General features: G+C 39.3%; 1 protein-coding gene across 1 annotated transcript in view; it reads left to right on the top strand.

Annotated features, from left to right (window-relative positions):
* The window catches only part of lpar2b (lysophosphatidic acid receptor 2b), a 41,408-nt gene extending 24,990 nt beyond the window's left edge, over positions 1–16,418 (top strand). The window contains exons 4-5 of the mRNA XM_041785168.1: positions 4,133–4,392; positions 15,122–16,418. Of these exons, the coding sequence (XP_041641102.1) occupies positions 4,133–4,392; positions 15,122–15,226 (365 nt within the window). The 3' untranslated portion in view covers positions 15,227–16,418. The remainder of the gene's footprint in view (positions 1–4,132; positions 4,393–15,121) is intronic.
* Positions 16,419–16,621: the final 203 nt, after the last annotated feature.

Raw genomic sequence — 16,621 nt, 5'->3', positions numbered from 1 at the left:
GTAAGCATTCAAAATAAAACTAGGATGTTTGAAAAAGCTGTGTTAAAAACTCTCCACTCTGTTTAACAGCACTTGGGAAATATTTGAGAAAAACTGACATTTTCACAGGGGGGCTAATAATTCTGTCCTCATGTACCTTGCAGAGGCTTATTACCACCAGATGGTAGTTGTAGATTGCTTGTTGAACCAAGGATCCAGGGCATTGTTAGGGAAAAGGTTCATCTGAATCCTGACAGAATAAATACCAACTGTGACAGTCTCTTAAACCTTTAAACCTGTAACTTCACACACAAACACACACGCAGGCAGGCATGCAGGCTCCTCTCTCAGCATGTCTTCACTTGTTAAACCAGACTTTACTCCCCCATCATCTCACTCCTTCTCCTCCCTGATTTCTCTTGTTTTCTGCAGAACTTTCTTGCTCCTCTGCTCTTTTTCTCAGCCTCCCCTTGCTCCAGCTCTCCTATTCTGAACTTTCGATTAAATTCCTCAAAGTTTTCACAATGTTACTTGTCTTTCTCCGTCGCCCAGCAGCCGGTACTCAGCACCTCTGGCATGTGAGGAGGGCGAGGACAACCCTGAGCGTGTCCTGACAGGGAGCTGCATAGTTCAGTTTCTGTGACAGAAAACAGCTCCTCTCCTGAACACATGACACCTATAGGAGCATGAGGAGGGTGTGAACTTGTTCTATTTTGAAGACTAACTTAAAAGTTCTGACCTTGACTGTGAAGACTTTTTATGCTCAAATGTTTTGGCTTTTCCTCATATCGACACATTCCTCTTGCAGGGTTAAGACTTGGATTTAGGTTTTAATGCGAGGTTCAGCATGTCATTGTGACACTTAGGGTTACGGTCAGGGTCTGAGGAATGCATTACACACTCATCATGTATATGAGCGTGAGTGTGTTACCACATCATTTCCATCTGTCGCTCATACATGTGCATTCATCAGCGCTGACATGCAGAGTGTGTGTGGCTAGGGCTGGAAATTATATAGAGCTTTAAAAATGGATCAGTATATTTTCAATCAATATAAAGGTAAAGATATTGTTTGTTTTGATATTGTTTATGTTAATATTGGTTTGAAAAAAGAATGCATAGGTGCCACGCTGAATGCTCTGTAAAAAAAGGTTGTTTTCAGTAGGAACCACTGACAGTAATATGCTTATCAGGGCTGTCAAATTATTACAATTTTTAATAATGATTAATTTCACAATTTCTATTGTTAATTGTAATTTATACCATCCTTTTATAATATATATATATTTTTTTGCATTTTAAACTGTTTGTACATCATTTTAGATTTTCTTACTCTCTTAAACTAAGGGTAATTGACTTCCTGTTTGGATCCAGACCTGCTTTTAGAGGTACATCTAAGATTTTAACATAACTTCACTATGGAAAAAGGAACTTGTTATGTACTGAGAAGGAATTAAGGGAAAAGTGAAGTAGTAAAATAAGACATCAAGGAGCAGTTTTGGACTATTTTACATCACCGTGGCTGCAGAGAGATGCTGCAGTGGCTTAACTAAATGTGCTGTTAGTCATGAGATTAATAGAGATTTAAAAAAATGAATGCAGCAATTAAAAATCTCAGTTAAACACAATTAATGTGGTTAAATTTGACAGCCCAAAAGCTTATGGCTCCTGAGATATCGTATCAGAAATGTTTAGTCTAAATGGAGAATTATCATTTTATCTATTTTGTTTAAATAAGGAGCATTTGTATTAATATTAAAAATGAGATGATACTGATTTGTGTTTCTACAGCAACAAAAATAGTGGTCCAATACACCCAGTGCTGAGTAATTTTGACTTTTATCACTAACAAAAATTGCAGGGAAACTCCTGCTGTATTTGTGCGCAGAAGGCCTTTTTGTTAGGTTCCGCTCCATGTACAAGGGCGGCCCAGGTTCAGGTCCGACCTGTGGCTCCTTTCAGCATGTTTCTCCCCCACTCTCTCATCCCTGTTTCTGATTCTATCCATTGTTCTCTTCCATCAATAGAGATGTAAAAGTCTATTTTTTCTCATAAGTTGATTGGACCAATGCTCTGTCTGTCACTTTCCTTATCGGCCAATCAGAGCAACAAAACAAAATGAGGTAACAGGCATGTACATTCAACCACTGCTGCAGTTTTTTAAACAGTTGAGCTTCTTGGTGGATAGAACTAGTGCCTGTGTCAATAAGGAGAATTGCAAAAAAAATCTTCTCCACCAGGAGAAGATTTCAGTGTGGCTCTTTGCTCTTCTAATAAAAAATTGTTGTCCAGTTCTGATTAAATTACCGCTGTACTATAACTACATGTGAGTTAATCGCTACTAGGGCAACAGCCATTGCTCTTGGCTTCCATTACAACTGAACCGTGCCTGACTCATGTAACTACATCCTCATTCTCCTGAAATGATGCTCATTGGTCAGGTCTGTTCTCAGACTAGACACAATCATTTGGATTGGAGCTTTGAAAAATAAATCTGCCTGATGACAGACATGGAGCCTGACCAGTCCATCTGCTTTGCAAGGTTACAGTGCTCCATCTCTCAGCTTGTTGAAATTATAATTAAATATCATGAAGAATAGTTAATGACGACTTTGTAATTTTTAATACCATCATTAAAATAACAGATTTTGGTATTTTGAGCACATGGTACCTGAGAGTGGTTGCACGGCAGTGCAGGGGTTGGTACTGTTGCCGGACAGCAGGGGTGTCCAAACTATTGCCCTGGGGCCAAATGCGGCCCACGACCCACTTTTGATTAGCCTGCAGCAATATTTGACTATAAAATGAAATTAGAACACCAAGCTTTTGCTTGACTGTATTGCACTTCTCAGTTTCAGCACAAGGCAGTGCTACCATGCTAATTCTGTAAACAAACATTTTGACAAGAAGACTTTACTGATGTTTTTATTAATTTCTGACTACACTATGATGACCCTGTAAATGACAAAGATATTGGCAATAAATGTAATAATGTTATCATGAATTATAATGCCCTTATTAATTACCCCACAAAATAGTGGCACCAATAGTGTTCCAGGTGCATAGCCAGTGTTAGCTAAGACCAACCAAGCCCCCCTGAAATCTCACTGACCTCCACAACATCCTTAAATTGACTGGCTGTTTACTTTGTCAACCATTAACTATTCATGTGAGTACACTCAATCACTAAGAATATCTTAATCTAAATTAGACTGGTTTGTAACTGTAATATCCTCAAGGTGTGGAAAATGAAAGTGGCCCCACCATTTTTATATAGTTCAATATGTGGCCCTCAATGGAAAAAGTTTGGGCACCTCGCCATGCAGCAAGAAGGTTCCTGGATCAAGTTCCAGTCAGACAGTGGAGTTTACATACTCTCCCTTGCATGCATGGGTTCCCTTCCCTTGTGGCTTCTTGCCACAGCCCAATAACATTTCCTTTTGGTTAATTGGTGACTCTAAATTGACCAAAGGTGTGATTGCATTGCGTATCATGTCATCCCTGTGACTGACTGGCAACTGTAACCCCACCTCTTATAGTCCTACTGTCCCCTGGCACATCTGCCTGTCTCAGCTAATCAAGACAGCAACCCTCTCTTATCTCACCTGCCATTGGCCCAAGAGATATCCTAACCCCTCTCCAGTTTGACAGCCATGACATTCAACCCATAAGGTTCAATGTTTCTGCAACTTTATGTCTCATTATTTGGTTAAAAAAATTAAACCCTGAATTTTGGTTCGTGTGGTCCAGCCTTCAGTGTTACCACATCGTTTCTGTCTGCAGCTGATGTGTGTGCATAAATCAGCGCTGAACGTGCTGCGTGTGTGTGCACATAATAAATTCCTAAGCTGCCTAATGGAGTGTTATGATAGTGAAATCTGATCATACAGACTAAACCCTGTCCACACGCCGACATGTTATGTATCTGTTTGTGTGTGGGTGTGCACATGGTCCAGAGAGGAATTTACAGTACATTCCCCTTCTCCCTAAGCTCCCCCTTCTTCGTCTTCTTCCTCACATTCTTGACAGCTCATCTGTTCATTTTCTTTCCTCTTCTTTTATCTGTGACTCCTCTTGTTGATTTTCAGTGTTATTACAAGTCTCCTAACGACCTTATGTACCCCCTCGTCTCCCTCTCCGTCCTCCCCGTCAGGCTGCTTTGTGCTCTGCTGGACGCCTGGCCTGGTGGTGCTGCTTCTCGACGGTCTCGGCTGCGACAAGTGCAAGGTGCTGCGCTATGAGAAGTACTGCCTGGTGCTGGCTGAGTGCAACTCCTTTGTCAACCCCATCATCTACTCGTTCAGGGACAATGACATGAGGATGACCTTCAAGGAGATCTTGTGCTGCCGGGGCAGTCGGGGCAGAAGCAGAAATGGCAGCTCCGGAGTTCACTTTAACACCATGGATAACGAGGTACTTTCAGAGAGCAACGGAGCTGAGGACAGCAGTCACACACTAGACAAACACTAAGGACTCAAAAACAAGTTATATTAAATCAGCCTAGCATAGACTGATGACTTTGCTACTTTAGGTCACTTTTAGATTTGGTTTCTTAGTTTCAGTTTTACTTTTTGCCCTTAAAGTACAGTTTTGTATTAACTTAAATCTGTTCACCTTTTCCTGAAGAAAGAGTTCGTAGTATCCAGATGTGGATCAAGTCCAATAGAAACACCATTAGTCTTTTTATGTTATCAGATCTTTTCCAACTTATTATTTAGCTCTACATTGGATGCTTTTTTGCTCTCTAAACATCGATACAGCAGGGAGTTATTTTCTATGACTAAAACAATTGTAAATAAAACAGCAGATTAACCCAGTTAGCCTCAAGCTACTGAACATGTAGTAGCTTTTTGCTACTACTTTGTAGCCAAGGGGCCTTTTTAGTTGATATAAGACAGATAAATCCAAATCAAAGTGACTGTCTTAACTGACTTAGTAATTTAGCAAACAAAAGAGTAACTAAACCCTAAAGTTTCAGATGCATCTACCTTGGAATTTAAAGGAAATGCCTTTTAGAATATCCTTTGCAGAGCTGGGATTGAGGGAGGACAAGACATCCCCACTACCTCTTTAATACTATCTTCATCAGCCACAGCATCATTCAGTCCAAGCTGCTCTTAAGATTTTATTATTAGCCATATTGGCATAATCATTCAAGGTAGATTTACCACAAGGTACCTGAGTCTGCTCATGTAGAGGACACAAGTTTCATATTTTCTGCTTCCTTTTAAGAACAACATGGTTTAGTTGTGATCTTGGGTAATAGCACTACATTAACCACAGTCCACTGGTGGACTCAGGGGGGTAAAGGGGGGCCTGGTCCCCCCTTTTTGGGCCCAAAAGTGCCCTCTTGGATGCCTTTATGGTGGATAAACATGAGTGCCCTGTAAGTGCACAGATTTGGCAAATTGTTCGCTGAGTGGACAAAGTTAATGAAGAGCTCTCCAGGTAGACAAAATTGACTACATGTCCTCCTTTGTACTCTCTAAGTGGAAAATGAATTACAGAATATTCTTTTTGGTGCCCTGTAAGTTGACAAAATTTAAACATGCTCTGTCATTTGCCCTCTTAGTGGAAAAAACTTGGGGGGGGTGGAAATTTACAAAAAAAAACTTCAGTTTCCAAGTTTAAAGAGTTTTGCAAACTCAAAAATATCAAGTTTTTCAAATCCTACATTTAAAAAAGTGTTTAGTCAAATATGTACAAGAAACAAAACTGAAAATAGCAGTTTGATTTTCAACTTCTGTTGTTATAATCGATGTTTTATACATTTAACCAGATTAAGACCCCCTGAGATCAAGATCTCTTTTACAAGAGGGACCTGAGTAGTAGGCCTTTATGTTACGATTTTATCACTGAAAACAAATTAAATTGATGTTTACATTTTCCAAGTGGGTTCTGGGGGTGCTTAGCTTTTCTTAGTTACAAATAGGGGGGACCTAAGGAAAAAGGTTGGGAGCCCTGTTGGTTGCCTTTATGGTAGATAAACATGATTAGTGCCTTCTCAGTGGACAGATTTGATAAGTTCCCCTGTGTGGACAACATTTAGAAAAATGGAAGTGGACCAAATTTTAAAAAAATTCACTGTAAGTCACCCTGTTATTTGGAAAAGACCGTGAAGTGCCCTGTATGATTTTCTATCAGTGGACAAAAACTGAAAATATGCCCAAGAGTGGAGAAATGCGCTCCTTAGCACTAAGTTAATTTTCACTGGCATCCTCCTTTGTGTATTTTTATATTGATCAGTGAGTAGAACATAATTTCTCATCTGTTTTATCACAGATATGAAGTTCGTATAATCAAATGTTTAAAAACCTTTAATCTTAACGAGGGTTTTTTTTAATTTTCACTATTAATATATTGTAACCTTCTTCACCCCTACCCCTCACACAGCCTGAGTCCGCCACTACCATAGTCCTAGAGTGTCACAATGACAATCTCGGATTAGTTGAACCCACCTTTTCCTGTGAAGCTTCTGTGTTCTGCTACTAGGTTTATGACAATAGACGGTTTAACCAGGGAAATGTTGGTTTATGATCATGTAAAAACAATACAAGCTTGTGTGTTCATCAGCTTCTTTTTAAGCAAATTAAGTTTTTCTGCAATATGAGCTAAAGGCACTACACTTCCTACAACCCCAGAATAACACAGCGATCTTTCTGATTGATGGAGCCAACTGTGACCCCTGAATCAGCTGCTGCTAGTGAAGTTAACGATAATGGAAAAAGTGTGTGGCAACTGTTCAGATCTGTGGTGACTAATATTGGCACCAAATACACAACATGCCACCACACTTGCCAAAAGGGAAATTCTGTTGAAGCAGGTTTCTGCCAGTAAAGAGCAGTCACGGAAAGAAAATGTAGAATTTAAATACTTTGTGCTCAGATGTTAAGATCTGGACTGAAACTCCCACTGTTAGTACGACTGAATCCCCATGCACACGGGTTATCATCCGACCAAAGTGGTCCAAGGGTTTAGTTACTCTAAAATGATGACATTGATGCTTCATGTTGTGTAAAGACTTTTACTGCTGCCACAGGTAGCAATCAAAATAAGCTATCACAGCTAAGAGATGACAAAATTCAGAGCTTTTTATTTTTTTTATCAGTTTTAAGCCAATGTTTGTAAGTTACAGGGGTAAGTTACAGTAAAAGGGAACTCATTTTTAATAAAGAACATACATTTTAGATGCAGTGCACTCCAGAATCTGTTTAAAATCTCATTTTCATTTTCTCAGAAACAGCTGATAAAGGCATTGTACAAAAAACTGCATGCACATGATGCTTTCTCACAGATATACAGACAGTCATGAGACGCAAAATTTGTGGTTTACTGTTTCAAAGTGACCGGTTTTGTTTCCTGAAGTTAAACTGTTCATACTGTTCAGTCAATGCAGTTAGGCTGGCTACATACTCGACGATTTTGTGCCCCAGTTATTGCCCTTCTTGTGGCCTGAATCAAGCCTTGATGCAACCAGGTATTTGTCCAAAACATCCCCAAATTTGTGAGGCATTAAACTTCTTGTGATCAAGTCAGAGCCTCTGTAATCTGGAGTCATAAATTTGATGATGGATGTTCATTATGTTAAAATCAGTGAAACTGTTCTTATGTCCGAGCTATCTCGTCTATGATTATTGATAAAGAAATAGTCTTGTGTGTATCCAGCCTTAACTTTGTTTCTGTCCTTCTCTGACCAAATATAAATAAATGTGCTTCAGCTCTTTAGGCGCTCTTAACACTTTGTTGAAGATAAAAACCACCTTCTTTTAACTCTGTTGTCTTGTGGCATCCCAGTGACAACTGATGTTAAGAGAGTTGATAACTGTTCATGTTGCAGAGCTTCACGCTGTGGTTTGTCCATGCTTCTGTAGCAGCACAGCTAAGAAAATCAACAGTGTTCACCTCTGTAGTAGCTGCTTGATACGAAAGCTAACAAATTAGTGAGAAAATACAAGCATGGAACTCACTGTTCTCTAAAAACCTCTATGCACATCCTGATTTGTGGTTAAACAGCGGGTTTTGTTGGAGATTGCAGAGCTTCCTGTCTGTGTTTTGGATTTACGGTTCCTTTTTGACACTTTAAAGCGATCAGATTTAGACTCTAATGATGAATGAGGTCAGTTTAACAGCAGTGGTGCTGCAACTTTAATACAGACAGGAAATTTGGTATCCATAATCATACAATTTTACATTAATTTGTGTATTTGTGCATTTTTAAAGGTATTAAAATGTATAAAAATCATAGACAAGCAAAGACAATATCTACAGATATTTTGTAGACACTTCTGTTTATAAAGGATGTAGGATGAGGTCATAACCTTATTTAATTCCATGCTATCCAAAAAAAAAATGAACCAAAGTAATGCATGTCCAAGGCATTCACCAGAGTTCAGATGATTACACAAGCAACAAAACTCAACATTAAAATAGTTAACATAAACGCCAGTCAGTGGAGCTACAGTATGGATCACAAGTTTGCTCTCTTATTTCATATCATAACAGACAGAGGCTACAGGCTGTGGGGAACTGTGTAGTGTTCATTTTTTAGTCAGCAATTTGCACTGTAGGCTTCAGCCAGATTTATACTGTATCAAATATTTGCGACAGCATGCACCATAGGTCTAACCTTGCAAAGCAGACGGATAAGCCTGTTTCCGTGTTTCTCACTGGCGAAACCATCTTGCAAAGCTCCCATCTGAATAGTTTGGGCCCCGGTTAGAAAGTGACAGGACCGATCAGCGTCGAGGGGCAGTACTTTTGGGCGTGGCTTGGTCGTGACGTAAGCAAGCAGCGGCAAGAGACCAGTGCAATTATGGTGGATAAACATGAAAGCTATACTTTCTATTTTGCCATAGAAGTAATGGCTAAGGGGAAGGATGTCACATTTTCCTCCTTCTTAAGTGTGCAGACTTACTTTGTTGATGCATCAAAACTGAAGAACTGAAGTAAAATTAACTAAACTAAGATTTTCTAAGGAATATCGGCTCTTGTTAGGGCAGTGCTTGAGCATTTCTCTCTTAGCTTTCATGTGAGTTGCATCACATTTGTGTGACAACTCCATGATCTGATGGGACATTTTGTGCTTTTTAGACCCACAAAAAGTGTATTTTTTTGTAAAATTATTATGGCATAAGAAAATGATATTATGAAGAAACCAAAATCACTTTTACGCTCAATAAATCACAGCAGTTTCTGTCATCTACAGCTGTTCATAATAATAATGTTCTCACTCGGTTTCTGGAACCTTCAGGCTCTTGCTCAACTGGTGAAGTCTCTGATTGGCTGCTTAAGCTCTAAATTGATCCGTAGTGGAAGTACTGGCATGACTGGACGGCTTACAGGGTCAGGGGACGTCTTATCCAGAGCCTCTGCTCAAAGACGATGATATCACTTCTTGTTAGAAAGTCAGAGAAACAGATTAACGGCCTCAAACAGAAACAGATGACTAAAAGAGACACGAATCAACAACATAGAAATGTAAAATGACTACAGATAGACACCAGCAACTGTGAAGGGTTGCATAACTAAGACAAAATATGCTTAAGACCTCAAAGAGATGCAAATGAATATGGAAACGATAATCGGATGTACCATAGAGGCAATAACACAACAAAAAGCCACAAAAATATGAAAAACGAGACACAATATTGCAGCAAAGAGACACAAAACAACTATAAAAGATAGGCAAACCACTACAATAAGGCACAAAAATCTATGAAATTCACACAAACTGACCACACAGCCAAACAAAAGCATGCAAAATTACCAAAAGCATACACAATGCAACTACAAAGACTAGAAAATCCCCCACTAATTGACACAAAACAAATATAAAGATATGCACAATGGTCACAGAGATATAAAATTACTACAATAGAAACAAAACAGCCACAAAAGTCCCAAATCACCCTAAAATGGTGCAAAACAGATGCCAAAATATACTTAAATTACATTTAAACACAACGTAAGCATCTACAAATACGTGAAATCTCTGCAAAGAAATTCAAAACAAGTACAAAGACATACAACAGCTATAAAATGGCATAATATCTTCTAACACATTATGTATAATGCACTGTATTTAGACTGCATTAAGGAGTAGCTCTGTAGTAGGCAGGTAAGCTGCCTGTGAGCTTCAAGAGGTTTGATCAGGTAGTAGGGTTACCACTAGCCCCTGGGACCCTAAAAATGCTGGTGGTCTTCAGGTGCATCACCAGGGGTAAAAGGCCTGGACAACAGAAATGCTGTTGAGCTTGACCTTGGCTGCAAGGTGAAAACATGTGTCTAGCTTAAACTTGGCTGCCCTCCCAACACTCTCTCAAACCACAGGTTTTGGCACCTCAGGCCTCGTGATGAATCTTTAGCACCCTAAATCCCTTATGCACATGACTGTATATACAAAATGATGAAAAATAGAAACATAACAACTACATGTATATGCAAAATAACTGCAAAGAGGCACAAAACAACAAATTATTAGAAAATACCCACAACTGACTTCAAATCTCAGTAGAAGCCATGTAGCATCAAAGATGTGCAAAATGACGACAAAGAGGGATAAAGCAACTTTGAAGGAACACAGAAAAATGCAAATACCCTCAAATACAAACGTAGAGCCACAAAACAAAGGTACATACACTGCAAAAATCTTCAAACTAACTTTTATTATGTAATAAATGACCACGAAGAGATAAAACAAGACATGAAAATGATCACAAATATAAAACAGCCAATCAAAAAGGGACAAAAGATCCACAAAGAGCTGCTTAACAACTACTAAGACTTACAAAGTGATAACAAAAAAAGGAACTGACCAACATTAAAGGAACACAAAATATCCAGACAAAACCCTCAACTATAAAACTAAGGAACTAAACATATTTGAAATAACATTAGTGGAACAAAATTTGCAAAAAAACATGCAAATTAACCTCTATTATGCATTGATGGCTGCAAAACACAAAAGAAGATATGCAAAGTGATCCTGTCCAAATCCTGTACAGCCAATCAAAAAAACTATCAAAAGGACTTTAAACTCCATCAAGAGAGCCACAAAACAACAATAAAGTCTTTCAAAATGACCACAATCAGATACAAATGGCTTTAAATAAATGCAAAACAACCTCCGAGATATGCGACAAGAGCATGGAGACTATCAGAACTGCGACGAAACCACTACAAAGACATGCAAAGCGAGTGCAAAGAGGCACATTAATGGCTGCAATCAGCACAATTGTGAGCCTATCACAGATGTAGGAGTGGTTGAGAGCCATTTAAAATAAAAGTGTCCTTGCTTGGCCCCATTTGTCCTCTAATGCACCCATAAATACAGTGCCTGGTATTTATGGGTGCATGTGGTGATGTGCTCAATATATATCCAATCATGTATGCAGAACTGAGACAAAGATATAATCCCATACATCTGGTCTGGATGTTAGTTTCCATGAGGCGATCTTGATCAAAACATGCGGATGACCCCTGAAGAACCTTTCAGATGTAGACTTTAACGTCACATTTCCTCTCACTGTAAACAAGTTTATTTAAATGCCCTGAATCACCCCGCTCTTTCAGTGAGTTTAAATAGAGAACAACATTTCTGCATCCTCTCTGAGCTGTTTGCTGATTTGTGCATTCGTGTCTGCATCAGTCAGATTGCGTGCTCGTGTTAAACGTGTCCAGATGTGTGCTTGTGGTCGAGTGGGTCACGCTCCTCGCCACATTTCCTCTGACTTGTTATTCTGGCATGTGTGTATGTTGGAGACATGCTCTGTGTCATTCCCTCACACACGTACACACAAACACGCGTGCAGGCTGTTAACGCTGTTAGCAGGAAGTGCAGTCATGACTGTGTGGTCCCCTTTGAGTTTTTGTAAACATTGTGTTACACATTTTTGTCAGTAAGGCTGCCAAATGTTCATTATTTCAATACCATATTTTTAGATGGAAGAATTTCTGCTATTTTTATGATAATAGAATCAAACTAACAAAACTTTAAAAACCTACATCTGATCTGTTAGACATACGAGGGGCGTCTGGCATGCACCGTAGGTTTGGTGGTGCAAACACCTCAGCGTCCAGGGCAGCATCATTGAGCACCCCGTAACGTGCCAGATAGACTGTTTTACATCTCGCATATTTGGGAAGGGCAGAACCTGGACAAACATTCTGCCTGTCTCAGTTATAGCCGGCCAATCAGAGTGCTGAAAAGTGCTTCCAGCATAATAACAGCTATTGATGCTATCAGTGGAGACAGCTGGTAAATCAAACTCTTACTGGTCAGGAAAAGAATAGAAATATTTTTTACACCAAAGAAAGTTTCCAGTGCGCTTCTTTGCTCTTCTTTAATAAAGAAATGCGGTTCAGTTCTGATGAAACGGCTACTGTAGCTACATCCAAGCTAATTGCTCCACTAGAAGTTATCATATACCGGCTTACAGTTTAACCCTGCCTGTAGCTTCCGTAAAATCATGCCAAAGTTGGTCAGAGGAGAGCAAGCAAAAGCTTTCCACCAAGAAAGCCATGGCTTACTAGCTTGAAGTACAACCAACCCCACCTGTATTCTCTCTCCTTAAAATGATGCTGATTGGTCTGGTCCATTCTCAGACCAGACACAAACATTTCAAATTAGAGCTTTGCAAGATGGATCTGCCTGATGATGGAATCTGGCCTAGAGAGGCAGAGTCAAGCAGAGCTTAGAGAGGAACAAGGAAGTAGACAGTCTGGTAGTTGTTTTAAGTTTGGGGGTTCATTAAAAATGTTCAGGGCTCGCAGTAGGCCTTCATGAGTGAGTGGTGCTCTAGGCTAGCCTTTCTCAACCTTGGCAAGCTTGTTATAGTTAACTAAAAATAACTAAATAACTAAAACTGAAATTGAAAAAACATTTTAGTTAAATGAAACTAAATAAAAACTAAGCTTTACCAAAAAAATGAAAACTAACTAAAACTGTGTAGTGCACTTACAAAACTAAGATAAGATAAAAATTGAGACAAAATAGCCTTAGTTTTAGTCTTTGACACAACCATACTGACAGGCACCTACACACAAGTCTGGGGAGTGTAAAATTGTCTGGAGTTGTATTCAAACATCATCATTAAGTTAATAAAATGATAAGTGAAAAGTAGCCTGTTTTAATATGTTTTTAAAAATGTATGACGCTCACTCAGCCCCGAAATCCGTATCGGAAAAAAACTAAAACTAATAAAAACTAAACTGAAACCGATCAAAGAAAGTGAAAAGGAAATAGAAATAAAAACTAATGAAAAATCCAAAACTATATAACCTTGAACCTGGGTGCTGCCATCTGGCATTGTCAGGGATGCCTTCAAAATGCTTTAAAATCAACCAATAAGTACTAGAAATGTGCAAATTATGAAGCAGAGTAAATCAAAATTGTCTCTTATGCCCTTCTCCTGTAATTACATTAGCAGTGAATGTCAACGCTTATGCCAGGTAAACAGTTGTCAAAATGTGTCAAAGTGTTTTTAAGGTCTACAACAACCTTTTTTTTTATAATATGGGCATTTTAATTGTCTTTAGAGATTGTTTAAGAGATTTATCATTTTAATTCTATAACTAAATGAGTCCCTCCGCAGTCGTAGAAATCTAGAATGTTAGTTTTCTATCACTACGTATTGTTTCAAACGACTTCAGATTTTAAGGGGTGTCTTTGCAGAAACAAGGTCGAGAAATAATTAATGTGAAGTGATGTCATACGCTCCCCAGTGACTGCCACCCAGGCCTCAGTGTTGATTGGCTGGTAGCTGTGTGACATCAAGCCAGTCTGACAGCGCTGTGGGGATGTAAGCGAGACTGTAGAGAATGAAAACAAAACCAAAGGGGAAGACGCACCTTGCAGTGGAGTTGCACACTTTCTATCAATTATAGCTCAACTAAAATGGTGACTGAAATTGGCTGATTGCCAAATATCAGCCAAGCTGAAAATTGGTCTATGCCTACTTTACATTGTGCATACTCTAGGCATTACTTTGCATGCATTGTACCCTCCTGCGTTTGGTGGTAATTCTGAGGCCGAGATATGACTTCTGCTTTTCTGTGGATGTAGTGGAGCACACATAGATGTCCTGGTGCAGTCTGGGTCTAATTCACATGTAAGAGTAGATTGATCTCCATCTGCATTATGCATGTGCTTAACCTAACTCCAGGAAATTTGTTTTACTATGATTTAAGTCAAACATCTATGCATTTTAAAAGTCTACTTTAAGGCCAGCTAACACAATAATTTAACTTTATCTAACTTCATAAAAAATTACAGAAATGCGACACTGCAGAGCCAAAATTTTGCCAAAGTTCGTGCAATGCAGATTGTTTGCCTGCAATCTTTGATACTGAAGACCATAACATTTTTCATTGCCGTGATTTCAAACTGAGTATTATTTTAATTTCATTTTTATGAGTATCATGTCCCAAATTCCGATTCCAAAAGCTGGCATCTTGACATACCTGTTTGTTAGTTACCTTAAAATTAGAAAAGAGGCTTGAAAGAAAAAGGAGATTTTTTGGACAATTTTGTTTTTTGTTTGTACTGATGGTAAAATGTGCAGTGAGTTGTGCTTGTAAAAGGAAATAAAACATTTATGGATTGGTAAAATCATTCATTCTAAAGGGATTTCCTTTAGATGATAATAAAAGGATGCTTTCTTTGCTTTGATATTTCACACACATCAGCATTTTCTGCTTGTTTTTCACATAAATAAAGGCTAAGTGATGTTTGGTAACATTTTCATGTTTAGGGTTTATTTTTGTACATTGAACTTTGTTGCATCTAATATGAATAAATGCCTAAATCTGCCTCCATTTGTGCTGTGTTTGCTCTCGTCCGTCTGCTTTTCAGCACGATTGCTTTTGTGATAACCAGTGCCATATTAATTTTGGAATCATGCCAGCCTGTGTGGAAATGCTGCCTGAGGAACAAACATGTTCTTCATATTTTTCTCTCTAAGCTTGTTCCGTTCTCTTGCTAGTTCAAACACGACTAACCCAGTTTCTCTCTTCTGTCCTTGTTTTCTGCCTCATCTAATCCCCGCTCCTTTGTTTTTTCTTCCTCCCTCTCTTCTCTGGATTCCTCCCTCCATTCCTACTCCCACCTCTCACTCTTATCTGTCTCTCCACCTCTTGTCTTCAGAAGTATAAGTCTCGTGCCGCCGAGTTGACGGAGAGGAGCAACGGGACGCTTCTCATCCGCCAGGGCTTGGAGGAGACGCCCATCCCCTCAGAAAAGTGGAATTAACACAAACAACCATAAACTTTCAGCACAAGGGAGACGGACTGCAGACGGACACTTGACACTGAAATCCTCCCAGCTGGGTATGAACACATAAACACAGCGTGAGCCCTTAGTGGGGAGTAAGGCAGGGTCAGAGACTGTTTATCCTATAGGTGACGTGTAGATTTACCTCTCTTGAAGCACACAATGGTCATCCTGTTTGTTTCTTCGTCACGGGATGAGAGGAACCTCTTGTAATCGACTTAACGTGACCTCAGTATAAAACTTAATTGTGGTAGCAGAAGAGGCTCATTTGCACTCATTAATTGACTTTCAGGTGAAGAGAGAAGACAAACCGTCCATTATTGGTCCATTTAAAACAAACATGAGGAGACGATAGAGTGCTCATATCCTGTGGAGACGTAAATGAAGCACCATTTTTCCTGCTCGCCAAGGAGGAAGGACACAAAACAAACTGGCAGTACATGGAAGAACTGACAGTAATAAGTTATTAAAGGTTCTGTAACACAATGGTTGAGCTTATGCCCGGCAGTAATGAAGGTAATAATGTTTACCAGAGGTGTTTGATCCACTGTGTGATTGTTTGAAGCTGCAGGTCTGATGGTGAAATATTCTGCAGTTCTGTCATTCACTCATACATGCAGGGTGAACAAAATAGTAGAAATACATGAATGCAATCCAGTTAAAACTTAGGAGAGGCTCAAGAGTACATGATAAATTAAGTCTGTATGTCTAAGTATAGGTAAGTGTGAGTGCAGAGCCACATTATTCATGATATAAACAAGCTGACATCATAGGCCACTAAAAATTCATCCAGTCTAGATATTCACAAGCAATCCAAGTTCAACTTAAAGGGGACATATGCAAAAATCACTTTTTCAGGCTTTTCTAACAAAAAATGTGCGCCTGGCCTGTCCACAATCCCCTCAAGTACCAGAAATTCCCTCCCCCGCTCTCTTTCTCCACCTTTCAGAAAATGTGTGCTAAAACAAGGTGTTCTCAGATTTTCCCCTCATGATGTCATGTTGGGAGTTAGCCCCACCCCCAGGTTCGATTGGCCTTCCTCATTTGGAGAAGGTTCCTCCCTCTCCTGATCAGGAGAGCTACATCCATTTCCTGAGAGGGGTGTGGTCAGGGGCAGAGTCAGACAGCTTAGTAACATTTAAAGACACAGACGCAGAAACGGCTCGTTATGAGCAGGGCTGAAACAGAGGGGTTTTTAGACATGCAAAAATCCAATACTGGAGTGTTTTTTCAGCAAAAAACTTCACAGGCATGCTTTGGGGACCTCTGAGACAATATAAACTTGTCTTAAAATACCTGATTGTAGCAAAATTTAAAAATGGCTTATTAAATAGAAAAAAAGGATTACAATTTTGGATTGGATCGGGAAATGCA

This window comes from Cheilinus undulatus, linkage group 4 (genome assembly GCF_018320785.1).
Source record: "Cheilinus undulatus linkage group 4, ASM1832078v1, whole genome shotgun sequence".
In the NCBI taxonomy this organism is placed as follows: domain Eukaryota; kingdom Metazoa; phylum Chordata; class Actinopteri; order Labriformes; family Labridae; genus Cheilinus; species Cheilinus undulatus.
The sequence above is the reverse complement of the archived record's forward strand: the minus strand, read 5'-3'. Positions and strand labels throughout refer to the sequence as shown.